Raw genomic sequence first — 20,633 nt, 5'->3', positions numbered from 1 at the left:
CACACCTCTGGATTCCCGTTAGCACCGGCAGATCCGATCATCCAAGTTGCAGAAAGATTGATATTCTCAGCGGGTACCCTGTCGGCTGACAAATCAGATCAGCCGGTGATATATCCCACCTGGCGCTGTGTGGACTGGGATTCATAGTTTGGCTGAGGCAACCTGGCTTTGTAACTCTGAGGGGCCCCTATCATGCATCGGATAAAAAAAACACATTGATGTACTCAAACACCTTCATTAACTCTGAGTGAGGAACCTAATGTTCCCTCTGTCCCCTGCTGTTTGACATTTTGTGTGTGCGAGGACAATGCGTCTGCTGTAAATTCGAATCCCCTTTCTAAGTGTGACTCACTCACTCACTCCATTTAGTCCGTTGCCAAAGGCCAGAGTTCACAGTATTTACAGCCTAGCACATTTAGCTGATTACAGCCCGGACATACTGCCGAGAGGGACACAGAGAGGGAGACGTAGGGAGGACAATGAGAGTGCCTCCCCTCACTTCATCATCTGCACTTTTCACAGCAGCATTAGATCATAGACGCGGGTAATGGCCAACACAGAGACGCTAGATTCGCACATGCGCTATCGTAAGTACGCAAACCGGCGCACATGTGTGCACGTGTAGACCTGCACACACACACACACACACACACACACACACACACACACACACACACACACACACACACACACACACACACACACACACACACATAAGGATGCTAGGCCACATATGCACAAGCTCTCTCACAAACACACAGGCAAGGGAAAATACATACACACAATACCACAAATACACACATTGCAGCCAAGGCATAGGAACGCACGTACGCTTGTTCATAAGCGCATACGCACGCACGCATGCGTGCAAGCACATGCACTCGCACACACACGCACACACAAACTCCTTCTCCTGTCTCCCAGGAGGGGAGACGCGGCGCAGTGGGCAGCCTCATTAGACGGGCTTGTCTCTCCTCCCCATTCAGAGCGTGACCACGCCACGGAGCAATTACATGCCCACCTGCAGCAAGCGGCAGGTGCCCGGGGGCTAGGGGAAGGCAAACAAACGAGGTTGTAACTCGGACAAGACGGATCCGAGCTACGCGGCTCGAGAAGCCAGCCTGAGCTGAGCCCGGCCCCCCTGTTGCTTTACTTTGGACAAGACATTTTGCTCGGAGCAGAAAAAGGCAAAGACCTGCCTAAAATAGATCTTCCGAGAGATGGATGCTGAGAGGAGATCGAGCCACATTGATCCAAGGATTTTTGTTTTTTGTTTTCAGGAAGAAACTGATTGGCCCTCTCTTATCTAGTTTAGTTGCATATTTGTTCTTTCATGGCTTCACATAATTTTGAATACAAATGAAAGTGTCCAGGAAGATGAGTCATGGTTTTATTTTTATTCACAGCCGCACCGGTTTATTTGAATGATAGAGGTTCCCTCTGGGTTGACATGAATTTGTGTGTTTGTGTGTGTGTGTGTGTGTTAATTTTTGTAGGTGCACTACAGCATTCAAACACAGGGTGGCACTTTTCTCTCAGGAGAGCATACCTAATAGTCCCCCGCTGTGTGAGTAAACTCTCCCTCTCCTGGGGAGAAGGCACCCTGAGAGATGACGGTCTCTGCTGGCCTCCATAAATACTGTAAGGTAGCGGTTGTGTCTGAGTTTCTACTGCACTGCTATTAGTCTTGCCACGGTGCTAGGCCAAGATGAAAAAGTGTCTTGTTTGCTAGGAAAATAATATTCTGCCTTTATTGCACTGCTGGACCCCATCTTGGTACAATCAGTCCAAGGTTGGGTGCTGAAAGTTTTGATGGAAAACACCAGCTGAGTTGGTCCTGTCATATTGTTCTCACCTGACCTTAGTGTGACTGCCATATTTCTGGTGACATCACTATCTTTGTATGCAATACAGCACTTTTGATTGCACTCCTCGCTGGAGCCAAAAAAACAATCCATTTGTGCTTTGAATGAATAAGTCATCTTTTCAGTGTACACATTTCCATTTTGTGTATCACAGGCATTGTAGCCAGTTCCGTTGTGTAAATAACTACAAAAGCTAACTGGCTTTAGCCTCGTTCAATGCAATTGTAGTTAAAAGTCACATTTGTCTTTTAATGCGGATGGGGCACTGTGAGGGTGAACAGACGGCTTGTATATCCTGCCATTAGCTCTTGCCTTTATCTTTATAGCCAAGTGTCACGGATGCAGGCCACTAACTCTGCCGCTCTAGGGGAAAGTTGTTATCTTCCGGCTCCAGAAGCCTAATTAATTAGGCAAATACCGGTGATTTATTGGTGACACCAGCAACACACTCTTACCTGGATCACCATGACATTGGTCCAATTAGGCAAATGTAATATATGAAGTCAATTATGGGTTCAGAGCATATGGCATCACTTCACACAGGATGCGTGGAACCCAGCAGAAGTGTTGCGTGAGTGATGGAGTGCGTCACGCGGGGTGCTTACCTGAGGCTGAACCGACTCCTGTCACATCAAGGTCAATCTGGGGATACCCACCGCCTTTGACCCTTCTGATCTAGTCCATGTAGCATCTGTTCCACCCTTTACTCTACAGGGGAGGTTGAGGTGTGGCTGGTATAGCCACCGCCTTTGACCCTTATGGTGTAGGCCATGCAGCATCAGTCCCAGCCTTTACTTCACAGGGTAAGTTGAGGTGTTTCCTGGTATAGCCATCGCCCTTTGACCCTTATGGTGCAGAATCTGTCTCACCCTTTCCCTTACAGGGTATGTTGAGGTGTGCATGGTATAGCCACCATCTTTGACCCTCATGGTGTCGGTGATGTAGCATCGGTGGAGGTGTGCCTGGTATAGCTGCTGACATCTTTGTGTGTGTGTGTGTGTGTGTGCGCAACCCAGCTACATCTAGCCACGCTCCCTTCATCCATCAGTTGTACATGCCTGGAGCTGGTGCCGGCGGGGGATGCGTAGATAAAGCCCATGGGCTATGGGAGTTGTGGGTTTTGGGGGGGGGGGGGGGGGGGGGGGGGGGGGGACTCTCCAAAGTGCTTTCTTGCATTGACAGAGGAAATCTGTCAGACTGGTTGTGAGAGGGAGCCGCGGTTAAACCTAGTTGTGGGGAGCTAGACTATTTCTCACATGGGTGAAACTCAAGAGAGGCGTGCCTAATTTTTGACATTTAAAAAAAAATAAATGTTTTTTTTATTCCCCCTACACTCTTAACCACACTCTTTCATTCGGGCTTTCACTCTGTCTGGAGTGTGATTTTTTTTTTTCTATTTTTCTTTGCTCTTTTCACTCATTCCATCACTCTGGCCGGCACTCTTCTTGTCACTGCCTCCTGGGGAGGGAACTGTAAGCGCTGGGCCCCATTACCTGGGCCACGGCCCCGGGTTCAAGCTGAGTGCAGCGCCACATGGATCTGGTTCAAATGTAGTGCCATTCCCTCATTTATTATTGACGCCACTCAGTCTCTCGGTCTCGAGACCATTTGAAGCCGTTTCTAAATCAACCGAATTGTGTGCGGCGCATTGTTACCGTGGCTGTTGTGATCTTTTTAAATTGTGCTAATTGTGCATTTTAACGTTGATGCCTGTAAGCATTCAAGTTAATTGCATAGCCGCGTACATTAGCCGCAAACATCTTTCAGACAAAAGTGTTTTTGCATTTAGTTTAATCATTATAATTTTTTTTTTTTACCGCCGGCAGTCAACAAGATTGTCCTTCCCCGGCTGTTGAACTGTATTTAAGTACGAAGCTCGGAGAATGAGAGTCGGGTGCATAATGTGCCGCCCTCCACGTCAATCAATAGGCGGCCCTGGGCAACCGCAGAGCAGGCTGTATTCATGCAGAGTGGACCGTTGCTGTGCCTCGCCTCTTCGCTGCCTCGCAACTTTGCAGCTTCGCGGTGAATGGGGAGCTTTTCTCACTGTTTCTGAAGCCAATTCATGTCAGGGCCTTGATGGGAATTGACTCTTTGGGGAGTGGAGGAGGCGGGGGAGAAGAAAAAAGAGGATGATAAACACTCCTGCTAATTTTTTTCTCTTAACCTCGGGCATAATTCATTCGTGAATGGGTGGGGGGGGGGAAACAGAATGACCTGAATCTGCTCGGAACAAAAGGCCAAACAGGGCGAACCGTCCGTGTCGTGCTCTGTTGACCACCGCGTGTTTACAGGAGGAACAATGGAGACATTGTGGAGGTATTCCCCACTGTTTCTCTCTCTCTCTTCTGCGTTGGTTAAAGCGACTTCAGTTCCCACTTTATTTTCCTTTGTCAAGAACCTACTAATACATCTGGCGTGTGCAATTATTAAAATTTAATATTTCTGGCAAGGCAAGTTGTTTCGGGGCATAGCAGATTGTTATGTGTTGACGCATGTTGAATACCAATCTTGCCAATCTTTATTTTGATTGGCTGTTCAGGGTTTCGATATGCTTTTGAATGACACACTGTGCCCGTCTCTATGGGAAACCACTGTGTTCAATTATTTCCTCCTTTTGTCTGGAATAAGTAGCCCTAGCTAGGTAATCACATACTTGGAAAAAAATGTTATCTGTAATTTTATGAAGTCCTGTGAATTCTAAGTGTGCATTTAACATGAACCGGCAGTATCTCAGGTCAGCGGGGGTCTGGGGCTTCCTCCTGGGGAAAAAAAGACTTTGTGCCCTTGAGCGACATCCTTTATTCAAGGACGTCCCAATTGGCCTGGAGGATGGCGGCGAGGGGGGTGAATGATTTACATCCATTGTGAAGTGATTGGAGTGGCCGTAATGGCTAGAAAAGGAAAGTTATGTATGTAACTACAGTGCTATGAATTCTGGAGGACGGCCCGAGGCGTTGCCAATGAAATTGGAACGAAATGGAACCACTATATAAATGCAACCCTTCGCCGGAATGCATGTGGTCGCCGCGTGTAGGAAATTACCTTTTTTAATAATTCAATGTCCCCCGATAACATCGCGCCTCATCATGAAATCAATATAATATTATACGTCGTAATACACGTCCCCTGCACTCGGCTGCCCGGGTTTTCTCCTTGCCCTGCTGTGTTGAGGGGATCGACTGCCTGTAGACAGAACTAGTCCAGACCCAGAACTGCGGGTTAAGCACCTTTTCCATCTGGCGGGCTGCTCCCCCCTCAGAAGTTGCCCACCCGGACACCCCTGAAAGGGAAGCGGCAATGCAGGATGGTCCCTTGATCCATCCGGCCCTCTGGATCACCCTATGGTTCAGGAAACCTCTTACTTTATTTCAACCATTCCCAGACCAGTCTTTTCGACCGCCGCCATCATGTTCCTGAAGCCATTATTTTGCAGTCCAGGCCCACTTCTATTCTCACTTTTATTCTCACCCATTGATACCTGCCATAGGGTTAGATTTCCGTTATAAGCAGCAGTTCGGATTTTCTACTGTGCTCAATATTATTTCGTTGCACGTTTTGCACTGTCAATAAAGAACTGACCAACTCCCTCACGTGACCCAACGCTTCCACCGACTTCATACGTGTATACTGAGTGTCGTGTTTATCGGGTCCTCTCCGAATGCATTTCCTTGGCCTTAATTAGCGAACGCGCGCGGTCAACGCCAGAAAGGAGACACATCTGGGCGCGGATTGAAAAGGAACCGTTATTAGCTTTTCAGAACCGGACACAGATTCTCCCCAAGCTGCTTCCCAGCAACCATGCAAAAACAATCTTGAGTCGCACTCCCCAACACCCAGTGGGCCTCGCTAATGAAATCCCTGCAAAGCCCTGAGCCAGTGAGCTCTCGGCATAAGCTGCCATTTTGTGGGCACAGATGCCTGCTGGAACATTGTGGCACCAAGCGTGAAATGAATGTAAAATCAACCATGATGCCTTTCGTTTCGTTTTATTGTTTTAGCGGAGGGGTGGGGAGGAGGAGGAGAGAGAGGGACGAGCCGTCATCAGTGTGAACACAGGCTGTGTTCTTTTATTTATTTATTTATTATCTTCTTCTCCCTTTACGTCACCACCAGGCATAGTCCTTTGTCTTCTGGACACGTGAGAAGTGCACACGATTGGCTGGGTTACGATTGCAACGCGATTGCAATCCGCCTGCCAGGATTTCAATATCTGCGGTTAACTCGGGAGCGTGGACGGCCACAGATGTCACTCTTAACAGGCGAACATGTCTACTCGGTAGAAATGGCCTTGAAGTGCAACACTGGAGTGATTAAGCATTGCTCATCGCCTTATTGCGTGCACAATGAAGGTAAGCAGTGCTGCCTAAGGACGTCTGATATAAAAGGAAACGGAGAAAGAATGAATGGAGCACTTCTAACTGCTAAGGAGAGATGCCCATCAATGCTTATGAACTTTTCTAAGTGGTCTTCTGCATAGCGCTCTGTCGACCATGCCATGATTGGTTAAATGGTTGGGTGACTCAGATGGTTTTAATGCTTTTAATTTTTATGTCCATAATAGAATTGGTTTACTGGTTTTTCAGGTTTTGTTTGTGGCTTCATTTTTCCCCTGTGTGTCAAAGGCACTGCACACTTTTCCATTACGTAGAGAGTTCCAACAATGCGCCTCAACTATATATTTTTAGACCTCCGCTGACAGACTCTCAAGGAGTTAATCAGTTGGGTCAACGGAGATGGAGAATATATTTTTTGCAAGTGGGTTTTCAGTTGAGTTATATCCCAGCCACCACAATTTACACACGCAAGCTGCCATGGGCAAGTTTCTGAAGAAAATAAAACTGTGGGCTTGGCCTAGCCTTCCTTTTTAATTAAAGTGGAATTGAAGCTGGGCTGTCTGTGATAAACAGGTTTTCGACTTTTCCCACACAAAAGCCGACTTCCCGTCTCAGGCCACAATGCAGATGGAGAAGAAACCACAGGCAACGCACTGTTTTTTTATTTTTTGTTTACGGTCCCACCGTGACGGTTGATTAATCAATTATATTAATGACAGAAGCTGGTGAAGACTAAATAGTCAGCCATCTGCCTGCCCTGTTCTGATAAGTTCTAACTGATCGGAAACATTCGGACCCAGCTTGATACCGCCAGCGTCAGATTAGTCCGAATGAGCCATGGATGCCTTTGTGCTATCCAAATTACATTCGGGCCTGGGCTTGATCTTGGCGTGATGGAGAACAATCTCCAGTCTGCTTTGTGTGTATCCTGCTTGGGCTTCCCAGTTGTGAATGGGCTATTCGTTGATTCTTATCGGCCATTAACAGATGCGCTGAAATTACAGGATTGATGTGGCTGAATTTTGGTTGTGTGTTCTATAATGAAGACCTTAGCAGACATCTGGGTTTAGCACCAGTGTTGGTCGGTGATTGTTGAACAGTAGTAGACCCCTGCGCATCGATGTCGGCGCCAGACTTCTCCATTGTGTGCGTATCGGCACACACAGGGTAATGGAAAAGCTTTTTGTCCAGATTTTAATGCTGCACGCAACGACATGCTCACATTGCTCTGGAATGTGAGATGGGCACATTAAGCGACATGAGTCACATTAAGCCTTCGTAGGAAAGCCAATGGAGACGGACCGACTTTTTAATTATGTCAAATTACTCTGCGAGTCCCACTCAGCCATGCAAAATACCATACTTTCATTAAGCTTGGAGATGAGATGCAACCCAACTGTTTTTTTTTCTCTCGCTTCTTCTACTCTTCTCTCTCCAAGCTAACAACTCATTAAAGCCATGGGATCTCCAAGAGTCTCGGGGAGATTTGGCATTCATGGAACATCACTTTTAAGGTTCCTCTCTTTCTGCATTGTTCGAAATCTGAAGCATCCTGGGATATTGTCTGCCGCCTTACATGACCGCCAGCCCCTGGCTAACGTTACACGTTCCCATGAGAAATATGGCCGACAGAGGCTCCTAATAGGTTTATGAACCCTCCCTCGTTCTCTCTCTGTCTCTCTCTCTCTCTCTCTCGTCTGACTTCTCCCCCCATGCCACTCCTGAGGCCTCCGTCGCAGACAAATGGTGTTCACATGCGCGCGCCACACCCTTATCGATATAGAACCTTCTAGGGAAGACATTTGGTTTTATCGGTTTACTTTCGAGCCTCCTAATCTCATCCTGTACACTGATTTTTTTTAGTTTGGATGTTTTTATTACCGGAATAATATAATTCTCTTCCTGAGGTTGAACCCCTTGATAGTTGAAAAAAAAGAAGCATAATCTAATGCTGAAGGATTGTTCTTTTACCCGTCTAATACGAGTTGATTTCATTGATGTGATAATATCCACCATTTGTAACCTTTAACCAAAACGTGGTTTCCGGATTCATTGTACTGACAATTTACAACGCAGGCCCCGTAGAAAAAAACGTATACAGCCCCTTTGAAAGGACATGTTCACAGTGTGAAGAAAATCCAAATGTCAGTTCTAAACGGCTAGTCTTATTTTGTCTCCCTCGGCACTGATCTCATGGTGGCAAACTGGCGCCATCAGACCATGGGAAATGATTGACAGTGGCTCAATTCCGGTTGCCAATGGAAACTGTTAATGTTGAGCCATGCTTTGTTTTCCAAATACGGTAGCTAGTAGCATTTATTGTCGACGCTTTGACAAGCGTTAGGCTTCACTCTCTTTCCCGTCGTGCTTGTGTTTTGAAATGCACTGTTTGAAGTCCCATACTATCCGCATACAGCGCTAACACTAATCTGATTGTCCCACTGTGGAGATCCGCCTTTGTTCCACAGTATTTAATTCCCAGCATCTTTCTTTTTCAAACTATACTGCACACAGCAGTGGGCCACTGGGACGGCACAGAGCACTTGGCTTGTTGTCTAAACTCCTAATGAATCCCTAATGAGCTCTCACCATGTGATGCCAATGAATCACTCCATCATCTTCTGTCAAACTCAATCCACCCGTCGGTTTAATGTATGCCCTGAAGGATTAGGGTAGAAAAAAAGATACAGATGCCGCTCGACTGAAGGTCGAAGTGGAACCTGCCCGACTGTAAATGAGGCAGGCAGGGGAACACTGACGAGTCAAAAAACCATGTCATTCTTTTTTTCTTTTTTTTTACCTGACGTCTCACTCCACAGCTCCCTATTACACGAGCTAGCCAAATGTAGAGATCCCATTAGCGGCCTATCTTTGTCTCACCGTTCAGGTGTATGCCCGTGTCGGGGCTTTTGTGCGTACAGAGGTGACCTTGGCGCGGGGTGGAGGACCTTTCCATCAGAGAGCCCCCCCCCCCCCCCCCACACACACACACACACACACATCATACGTGGGTGGTGGGGTGTCGCCACATTGGGCACCGCTCACAGCTGTATTAGTATGGGGAGCTTATCGCTCTTTGTAAAAAAAGATGGCACTCTAGGCGCTGTCACTCCACTGGCTTTTTTTTTAATCAGCTGATAAGAAGGAAAGAGGGAAAGATACTTTGACGCGAGGATGTTTAACACTGCGCTTTCCGCTTCCACATTGGGGGAAAGACATGGCGGTACCGTCTCAACGGGTCGCCCCTTATTGAGTTGCCGTGTGTCGTTTCAACAACGACTTCTGCGAGTTCCTTCAGCCAATCGAAATTCATCACAGACTGTTTGTTTTTTGGGTTTATTTTCGCACAAAGACATTGCAATTGAGATAAGTCTTATCTTTATTGCTTTTTTTTCGGTACGCTTTCCTTTTCCCTCTTTATTTTCAAGAACACACACTAACGTGCAATTAACATGAGATGCAGAGGCAATTTTTCCCCTCCAAATGGGTGTATCCATCAGGGGTGGCTCAGGCCACTCTGCGTGCACACTCACACCCATGACCGTGTGCCAAAGGCCCCAGCAGTGAGGGAAGTGACTGATCTCCTTCATTAACAGCGGCGCGGACGAGGTCATCCATTGATCCTGGCATTTCATTAAGTGTCAGCAGGTCACGAGACGAATTGAGACCCTTCTCTCCCTCCATCCCGCTTTCAAATAAACAACCTCTCCCAGTCCCTGTGTCGCCGTGACTGCCCCTATAGCTGGGTTTCACTCACGTTTCCTTCGTTTCCCGGGGGCCTTTTGAAGATCTCATTCTCTGAATAAATACTGGCTTACACATACTCACATGTGGTATGTCCTGTAGAGGACTTATGGGCTTTATGGGGGAAAGCTTGACTGCAGTCCCCCCTTCTGTGTCTTCTCATCAGGCTTGAGCCGGTGAGGAAGGAGTAATGAAATCTCTGACAAGGGGTTTATTGTCAGAATGGCTGTTTCTTTTGATAATCACCAGCGGTACACGCATAAAGAGGTTTTGGCTGTGCTTGTCTCTCTTGTGGGAAGGCAAACACGTTTGCTGTTGTGTAACATTCTTGACGGTTTTAGAAAACAACGCAATGGTTAAGAAAAACAATAGGGAGTGCCCTTAAATTACCCGATTTTCTTTTTCAGTTTTGATGTTTGAACCTTGTATTCTCCCCGACCCCACCCCAACCCCCACAAAACACAACACAAACTAAGAAGCTGCTTCGATGTTTACCTTAAAGTGCTTTCTTCCGAAGCCAAGTGGATCCGAAAAACACTGAAAACTACTGCAACCTCAAGACGGAGGTTAGGGTGAAGAACTGTCTTGCCGTCTTGTACATTGAAATTATAGTTCTTACTCCCAAAAAAAAGAGAAAATCCTCTCAACCAAATGGGATTTGGATGGGCTTGACCGGGCCTGACATCTCAAGATGCTCGCGGCCTGCATTTTCCCGCCTCTTGAGCCGAGAACGTGATCCCATTCTAAGCTAGCTCTGTTGCATTGAAAACACCTTGCAGCACACACCATCTTTATTTATTTATTTAAGATCCTGTCGTGTGCCGCATTTCGACCAACCTTATTACCATGTTAAGTGACACTTCTCTCCATGCTGTACATCATTTACAGCGTCATACTCATGTCACGGAACGGAACGTTTATTTTTCAGTTTAGTTTTCCCGAAGATGAGCCTTGAGCAGTTGTATTAGATGCACAGGTTCACTTGAGGGCACAGGTTCGATTTGCCCTCCAAGGGTTGAAGGATTTTCACTCTTTGCTAGGTTTTATTCAAGGCATAGAAATAGAATTTCTTTTTCAGACTGAAGTGGATACATTTTTATGTGTGTACATTGGCAATACATTTGTTAAAGAATATGTTTAATGGGTGTACCCTATGGGAAGAAAACTTTTACTCATATCTGTGTGGAAGTCTAGGCAACCTAATAATGCCCTTTCAGTACATACATCTTGGGAAGACTTTCATAAGGTGTACAGAGAAACTTTAGTATTTACCAACTGGTTTGGCTTTGTTTAGGGCTCAGAGCTGTCGTTGTGGCATATGCATTTCAAAGTCCTGAAATCTCCTAGGCTTTTACTATTTGCTATTCATTTGGAAGAAATATTCCTCCTGTTAAATAGCAAATATGATCTCTGTCAACAGTCACTCAACTAATGAAACTCAGATCTGGTGAATAAAAAACGGAGGCAGGCAATCATGCCTTAATACATATTTACGTCTCCATCTGACGCATAAATTAAATGAATGCATATTTATTTGGAGACTTTTGTCTAACTTGCTTAGTAAAATCATAAAGGTATGCAACTTTTCTTTGCATTTCTTGGGAGACGGCGGCACCAAAGTAAGCTGACCTCTGACTCTTAAGTCCACTCCCGCCAGCTGTGGCTACTGGAGCAGGCCAGATCAATACCTCATTAATGTAACAAGATGGAGGCACCAACCCAAGTCGATTCCAATGAACCAAGCCCTCTGCAGTGTGCGGAGAATAAAGCCTAGAGCCGCACTGGACATCGCAACTGTGTGTGTGTGTGTGTGTGTGTGTGTGTGTGTGTGTGTGTGTGTGTGTGTGTGTGTGTGTGTGTGTGTGTGTGTGTGTGTGTGTGTGTGTGTGTGTGTGTGTGTGCGCGCGCGAACGAACGAGGAGGACACAGTTAGACTTGTCAATTTCATGGGGTTGGCAGTGAGACCTTGCTCCAATGTTTTCTTATCACATAAGTTTCTCTGTTCTGTTTTAATATGGCTTGTGATATACTGTGAGATATTTACCAACTGGGTTCCACAGTGGTTCAATGATCTGATCGTAAGCAGCTCAATGCGGTTGCTCAGTGCAGCTCAATAACCAAATAAAAGTCAAAGTGAACTTTAGTGTCAGACTGACAACAACAAGTTACATAGAGGAACGAAATTCTGTTAACCCATACTCCCAATGTGCTGTTAATTGATTTACCACACAACATATAACATAATAACAAAATAGTGCAAAAAAAACAACCAATAAACAAAACATATACAGACAGACAATGCAAAAAGTACACATAATAGAATATTCACAGTGTTTTGAGGTAGTTATTGAGGTGCAAATCAAGGTGCAATATAGTAAAGTGCAAAAGTGCCGAATAGCAGCATAGCGATACAGTTATACGTTATTGTGCATATAAGTAATTGTGCATATGAAGAGCATAGTACAGAATGTTCATGCAATGTTCTTGAGTGAGTTGAGTCTGATGGCCTGTTTTCCCAAATGTTCCCCACCGAAGAAGAAAAACCTGTTTGGCTCATAGCTAGTGGGCTTTCAATCGTGGCAAGGTAGTTTGGTAGCCAGGGTAGAGTCCTTCTTAATATCCTATATATATACTTTATCGGCATTCCGTAGCAGTGCGTTCTACATCAAACTTTGGCAGAAATCAGAATCCCTGCAGTACACCTGGCGCGGAGGAAACTTTCCTTGTTGCTCGACTCAAGCTGTCTATTCACGCGACCACCTTGACACCGGAGTAAGCTAGCATCGTGTGCAAACGTCCGTCTTTTAATTCCACTCTGTTTCCTTTGTCCAGATGGTCCATGTTTTCTCCTGGCCGTGTCATTTCAAACTCTTTTACATATCATTCGGACACCCCATGACCCGCTGTCCTTTCTGAACTCGATCTCAACCAAGGTGTGAATCCCCGACGCGGTGACGGACCTGAGCTGAAAATACCCCCAGCCTCTCTACGCCTCTGCCTCTCTCTCTGCCTGACAGCTCTTCCCCCGCTTCTCTGCAAATATAGTCACACATGGATCCAACCCATATGGCCACTTAGATGCATGTGTGCATAACCACAAACTCATTCCCTTGCTACTCTCTGCAAGTGTGTGCGTATGCATGCATATAAATCATTATCCCCCCCCAACAATCCTGCTTTGGATGTTCGCAGCTGTAAAGGATAGGATGGAACGGCAATGTTTCAAATAGAAAACATATTTATATAGATATAGATATAAATAGATGGATAGATATACATTTTCTTTCTCCGGATCTGCTGTCGGGAAGTGCGTCTTGAGTCTCACCCGTGCTGACACGCCTGCCTTTTAAAAGTAGCTTGTTACGAAGTGTGTGATTACGAGTAAAGCCATGAAGATCGGATTGATCTGTTTAGCGAGCAGTAGGGGGAAGAGTGTGTTACTAATGATAATGTTTCACTCAGATTCCACCCCTGCCGTTAAGACGGGAAGAACCGTGGCTTCTCCCAACCAGGGTACATTAATTATTAATCGGAAGAAGCCGAGCGGAAGCCCTGATTGGCTACTCCTCGGTTTGGGTGTTGTGGAAAAAAGGAAAATACATAGTTGATAAGGTTCTCTTGTTTTTAGTGATCGACAGACTTGGCTGCCAATCAGAAGGCCAATCACGCCATTCTTTTTTTTTCTTACGTACAATTGAATAACAAGCTATGTTAATTTGGTTTCATTTATTTTAATTTCAGCGATTTCAATAAAATGATCTTTCACACATTAATGATCGGTGTAATTGGACCATTTCGTAATTGGACCATTTTGTAATGGGACTTTTAATTGATATTATGGCATTAACAGTGAGGCCTGTGGTTGATGCAGCACAGTTGGTTAGGCCTGCTAGCTGACAGCTCAGTTTGAAGCAGTTCATAAATCCGGTCATACATTCATGTATGATTTGGAGGAATATGCCCCTCAGTAATAATTTTGGCCTTGGCTGTTGCCTGTTTCTTGGGTTGGAACTCCTGTATGTAATGAGCTATTTCCGTCAGATACGAGTTAGACCTAGGGGCACTTTTTTGAGATAGCCTGGACCTCCTATTTGCCAGGAACCACTCTATTAAAGGAGAACTTGGCTTTCAATCCCTGTTCAATAGCATACTGGTGGAATCCAGTCTTGGATTTGAATTGAATTTAGCGTAGCCATCGCTTTGAAGATGTTTGCCCTGACACTCAGACTACAGAAGACGGTGCCGCTGTTGCTCTGTTCATTAAACTGTCTGATGCGTGGTAGCCAACTTTGTGCCTTCCCTCCCTTCCAATTATAGAAACACACATACACAACAAACAGCCTTGTCCCTGCTGCGGCTGCATCTCACAGTTTATGACCCAATGAGTACCAGCTCAATAGCGAGATGTGTTAAATAAGCCCAATGCCACCAGGCCCACTTGACGTTCCTCTAGGGCATTATGGATTTATACCGCTGAAGTGTCCATCTGTGTCACCGGGCTGATTTGTTTTACCTCATACTTGTGTGTGTGTGTGTGTGTGTGTGTGTGTTGGCGCAACCTTCATGTATCTGCAGGACGGCAGCATGAAACCTTTCCCACAAATGCATGCTCTTTTAATCACCTTAAAGTGCTCTGCCTCCTACCCCATCTATCCGTCCCCCCCTTCGCCTACCCCTCGACATGTCTGCTGTCTGAGGTTGGTCATTCATGCGCCAACAATTTCCATGCATTATTGAAGAACAGAGGATGACGAGCCGAGGGGGGGGGGGGGGGAATTGTAGGATTGTGGGTCAAGCGCGGGTTGTGTGCCATGTGAGTTTATTGCGATTGAATGTGTGATTGTACGCGACCCTAAGGGGTTTAGAGCGAGATAGGTGTCCAGTAGAAAATGTATTGCCGTGCTTTGTCCCCACCCCCCCCTTAACCCCCCCCCCCCAGTTATTTTCTTTGTTGAATGCTCGTCTCTGCCTTTCCGGGTTTGATCTTGACAGGAAACATTTTGCTTGGCTCTTTTTCTCCCAGCTCAGCACAGAGAGGCAGTTCCCCCCCCCCCCCCCCCCCCCCCCCTCTTTACTGTAACCGAAAAGTGTGCGGCAAGTTATGATGAATCATTAGACAAAGAGAGGCGACACGTCGGAATGAAATCTAAATATTGAAGGGCAAATGCAAATTCCCATCAAAACGGCGCGGACGGGACGACGTCGGCGTGTCTCACCTTCCTTTTTGTTTTCCTCCTCTTGCTCTCTCCCCGTCATCTCTGTACTCACCAACTAGCGAGCCAGACATAAATATGCATGCGGCAGTGACACATGAAAAGAGTGAACAGAAGCCGCTCTGAAGGCGCTTACTGTACCCTGGCCGCTTCCCCCCCCCATGCATCCCCCGGAGAAGCGGGCCCCGGGGCTGCACCCCCGCCAAGGAACTCATCACTCTGCCAGGGGCCTCTCGACCTCATCCCAGAGCGGTCGTCAGGAGCTTAACCGGCCATCGTGGTCCCTCTCCCCTCTTGGGAATCGGGGGGTTGGTGGTGGTGAGGCCTCCACTGGCCCCTCTTCAGAGCGCCTTCGAAAGCAGCCGTCACCAGGAGCTACACTAGCTCTGGTGTTGGGGGATGGGTGGTGATGAGCTTTCTTGTGCGTCGCAGAACAAGAAGAAGGAGGAGAGGAAGGGGGCGGGCCCCCAGTAGTAGCCTGTGTTTCTACTGCGTCGTCTGTGGTCGTGTTGTGAAAGAGATATTACAAACACGGCCCTCTCGGGCTCCGGCCTCTAGCTAGGCTTGAGGGAAACCTAATTTACTCCTTCTCTCTCGCCACCCGAGGTGCTTAAATACCTGGCCGGTTTGTGGATTTATGAGATGCTTTAGGCCATATTTTTTCTCGCCACCTCTTAGGTTTTCAGATATTCCTCGCACGTGCCTTAATTGTGTTGACCGTCGTCGCTCCCCGCGTTTAACTGGCGGTAGCCGCACTCAAGGATGGATTTAAACACACACTCATAGTTTGTGCAACACGTCGCTAATTGAACAGCGGCGGGCTTATGCATAATCAGTGTGTGTGCACGGGGGTCTGTAGAGAAATGCGGGCATGCGCGCGCACACTCACACACCCTTGTGGGTTCATGTGTGGTACGGTCTTAATGGCTTGGCGTTGGCCGGTGCCAAGTTGTAGTCCATTAGCCGCGGGCTCATCTGTTTGGACTGGGGAGAGTATCGGGGGGGGGGGGGGGGCGTCGCTGAAGGAAAGCTCCAAGGAGAGCTGCTCTTATATGCCATCAGGCTTTACCACATGACTGATTGTTCTCATGGTCATGTGTGCGTTTTTTTCCCTGTCCCGCCCATTGGCCGGTTCCCCGTCTTTATTTGTATTGTTTTTCAGTTGACGCTGCTCTGTCCCTCACCATATGTTCCAGCACCATTGTTACCCGCCCGCCCCCCATTCCCACTCCGGTGTCATCGCACAGGGTTTATTGTGCGGCTGTAACCGCGGGCCGAGTTCGTCGCTAGTTCATAGCCTCAGTGGCTAAGGCTGTCCAGATGAAAATAAATCATGCCACACGCGTGTGTGTGTGCGTGTGTGTATTCTTGAGATACAGACATGACTTCCTAGCAGCACACTAATAAAATCCTTTATGGGGAGTAACGTAACCGCCCTATGATTATGTCGGAGCTGAACTTGGCCGGGATACCGCATCATTTGCGAACGCCATTACACACAACCCGACCGTCCCTGGCCTTCATATGTCACGGCCGGCCTAATAGAAATGATATTCTGTATAACATGACGTTATACGCGTCCTGTTATTTCGCTCTCTCTTAGCATGGCTCACACCTCGTGCCGGTGGCTCGGGCAAAGTGGTGGAGGGAAGCCGGTCTGCTTGAGTTTCACTATGTTGCGCCTTCCCAGCAGCTTGCACTGACAGTTTTACTGATGGCAGGCTTTACTCGTCATTTCCCCCACTCCCACCTTCCCCCACCCCCACCAACCCACACCAGCCGAGCGGCACCACTATCCTCCAGCTCCTCCACAAGCCTCCATCTGTTGTCAGTGTTGACCATGCAGCACTGCTGTAGCATTCCGGCGCCACTCACAAGCTTTTGGCCTCATTCACGTGTCTCCCTCTCTCTCTCTCTCTCTCTCTCTCTCCCTCTCTCGCTCGATCCCTCTCGCTTGTTCGGGCTGTCTGGCTGTCTGTCTCCCTTGCTTTTTTTCTCTCTCTCTCTCAATCTCCCACTCTTGCTCGCTCTCTCTCGCTCTCGCTCTCTGTCCGTTGGCGTACCTCATCCTCTGCTCCTGTGTTTGCTATTTGATTACGAGCGATGTGCCCGCTGTAAGACGCAATCGATATCTAACCTGGTAGGAGCCAGACAGGTTATTTCGCCGTAAGGGGAGAACTTCTGATTGGATGGGTGGGGGGGACACCCTCCTCTCCCTAGCCCCTTTTGTTTTGCTAGACAAGAAAGGGGAAATTGTGAAGAAATCAATTTTGGGTATGATGTATGGCTCTCATATGCGGACGTTTTTGGTTGTTTTGAATTATTTCGCTGTTCTCGAATTGTCTGTCTCATAATTGTGTGTGTGTGTGTCTGTACACACACGGAAACACCCAAAATCACAGACACACACAGAAGCGAATGCTGCAATCGTGCAAACGTACAAACCACTGCCCTAGTAACGGTTTTAATACTCGTGAGCTTGCACACAATTGATTTGCTAAGAAAAAAGAAAGGAATGGTCTTTCAAATTGAAGCTGACATCTGATTATGCTTCGTAACCACAGGGGTGTATGTGTTGGCGAGAAGTTGTGAGCGGGCAGCTAAATGGCTGGTTATTGAATTTCCTGTCACACATGTCAAGATACTTGCCTTTTTAATGAAAAAAACTTTTTTGACTTTAACAATTCTTCTTCAGATTCCGTGTCAATTAGTGTGGCATAAATGCATCCATACAAAAGGGGAATATATATTTTTAATATATATTATTATTAAAAAAAAAATGTTTGTCTTTTTTTCTTACTGGTCCAGACCACTTGAAGCGCAAGGTGCGGCGGCGGCCATTTTGGGGGCGCGGCATCATCAGGAAGAAGAAGATTTACAAGAAAGGCATTGAGGAGGAAGAGGAAGAGCCCGAGGGGGACACCACGGGCTCTTGTGACTTCTGTCTCACGCTGGACGAGGAATCGTCGTGTGACACCATGCCGCCCAAGCCCAACGGCCACCACGCACCCTCCCACGGGCCTTCCACGGAGGAAGAGAGCTCCAACGAACCTCCGGTCCCCCCACCCACCCTTCTCCCTGCAAACGAGCCACTGTTCGCCCTGCCCGCCCTTCTCCCAGCAGGCGAGCGACCGATCGCCCTCCCCACCCTCCTCCCAGCGAACGAGCCTCTGGCCGCCCTCCCCGCCCTCCTCCCAGCGAACGAGCCTCTGGCCGCCCTCCCCACCCTCCTCCCAGCGAACGAGCCTCTGGCCGCCCTCCCCGCCCTTCTCCCTGCAAACAAGCCACCCCCAACCGAGGTCCAGGCGAAGGTGGAGGAGCAAAGCAGCAGCGGACCGGAGCCCAGGGACGGGAGGAAGGACGCGCAGGCCCAATCCGTCAGTGCCGGTCAACATCCAAAACCAGCAGCGCAGCGGGCTGAGCCCAAGCCCGAAGCGGACGCCGTGTCTCTGGGCGCAGAAGCCAAGGACAAAGGGGACAGTGGCGCCTCAGGGGTGGAGTGCGTGAACGGGGACGAGTCCATGGACAGCTTGGACTCTTCCAGCCCCACAAAGAGCTGTGGGGAGGGGGACACGACCACGCAGGACGTGGCTGAAGGCTCGGCAAAACCCGGGCCGGAAGAGCAAGGCGTCGTGGCTGCAGAAACTCAGGTTCTGCCCCCCCAGGAAGGAAGCTCGGGAGCGGCGGTAGCAGACGAAGGCCGCGATGCAGATGACTGCGATAAAGAAGGTAACCGGGTTGTTTTGTTTTGTTTTTGTTTTGTCTGTTTTGTTACACCGCTCACACCCACGGTGGAAGCCTTTTTTAAATCTAACCCTTTGCGAAATTCAAAGCCGTTAAGCCGCGGAGGTCATTGTAAAATAAGTCGTGAAATTTCTGGTATTCCTTATGTGAGATATTTATTAAAAACCTCAATGGCAAAAGTGTAGGGTAGGTTATGAAATATGTGAGCAGTTTCACATTGGTATTAGGGAGGTTCTTTCAATACTCTGTGTCTCCTGCTATCTAACAGATATCCTGTATAAGCCATGGTTCATGCAACATGTATTGCAGTGGGTGATTCACATTACAATGGGCACAGACTTATGCAAGGGCATAATTCTTTTTCGATGGTTAAACATGTGCGCATGGCCTAATTTGATGGAATTATTTAACCGGAAACATCACATTTACATTGATTGAGCAGACCATCTGTCCATTAGTACACATTTTAAATGCCTGAATTGCTAATTAGCTACAGCAACATATTTTACGGAAAAAGGAATTCAAGAAACTATGTACTGTGTAAGCATGCAGTGAGCAAAGCCATTACTTTAGATTTTTGCACCACCGATTAAACCCCTGTGCATCCTTCATTCCAAAGAGGCAGGTAAAAATACCCCTAATACAACATTTAGACAAAGTTTGCACTATAAAGACTATCTCTCTAAATCAGTTGGCAGCGAAGCCGTAAAAAAAAAAGAATAATCCACAACAGATACTTGTCCCGTCAACTGCCCAAAATACAGTAGCCGTGATGAATGGCTCGGTTGATTGTCATCCAGAACTCTTGATTTACGTTTGCTTTTGCTTCTACAATTGAGAGGACATGAATAATGCAATACAAAACGCATTTGGAATAGAAAGCGTCTTCCCTTGGCTTAGCATACTGTATATTTCAAATGGAGACCCCTCCGGGGGCTTAAAAAAGTTATATGCACCTTTTTGTGGAATATGCAATACCACTGACATTTATTTCTTCCCTTTGTATAAAATAACTGCATAGTTTGCAGGCTGTCTCAGACTCTTTCACGGCTTTATTTATTTTTATTTTGTGTATTGCCCATAACCGTTTTCCCCCTACTTGATTGTTAGCCCGGTGCAGTGCTTGTTGGTTATTGAATGTCAGTTAAAGTGTGTGTTCTGGCTGCAGATTACTGGGGTCACCTTAAGGCCTTTGGTGACAGTACAGCCAGTGGAGGCCATCAGAGTCTAGTGCAACCAGACACAAAAAATCGAATCAGCTGAAGCTGTCCAAACAACCGCCAGCTGACAGCTCGTTCTCTGTCTTCCTTCTTCTCCGTGTCTGCGGCTCCTTCTCTGTCGCATTCCCACTCTTTCCACGGTCACCCCTTTGTCTCATTGTCTCTCACCGTCTCCCTCCACATTTCTCCCTCTCTCTGTCTCCCTCGCTCTTTACAAATTGAGCCAGCCAGGCCTTTTTCTTTGAGCGGTGTAATAAAATGAAGGCAAACAGTGCAGTAATGAAATATTGTGCTCTCAGTGGAGCAGGCTTCAAATAGATACAATACCACCCATATTGTGCCGCGTTCATCTGGCAGCTGTGCCATCAGGTAAAGGGATATATTCTTTGAATGCATCCAGCATTCGTGCCGTTTGTTGCTTCAAAGGAAACGGGGGGGTTGTATACCATTGACGTGTCCTTCATCTTTTTTCCTTTCTAAACCTCTTCCTGATTCTTTTTGTCGTATTTA

The 20,633-nt window shown here is 47.2% G+C and overlaps 1 protein-coding gene across 1 annotated transcript in view; it reads left to right on the top strand.

Moving 5' to 3' along the window:
• Positions 1 to 20,633, top strand: part of atad2b (ATPase family AAA domain containing 2B) — a 77,847-nt gene that overhangs the window by 39,798 nt on the left and 17,416 nt on the right. The window contains exon 25 of the mRNA XM_079753477.1: positions 17,968 to 18,888. Within this exon, the coding sequence (XP_079609603.1) occupies positions 17,968 to 18,888 (921 nt within the window). The remainder of the gene's footprint in view (positions 1 to 17,967; positions 18,889 to 20,633) is intronic.

The sequence above is a fragment of the Pollachius pollachius genome (genome assembly GCF_949987615.1).
Source record: "Pollachius pollachius genome assembly, chromosome: 16".
Classification (NCBI taxonomy): domain Eukaryota; kingdom Metazoa; phylum Chordata; class Actinopteri; order Gadiformes; family Gadidae; genus Pollachius; species Pollachius pollachius.
Note: the sequence above shows the minus strand (reverse complement) of the source record. Positions and strands in the feature narration are given on the sequence as shown.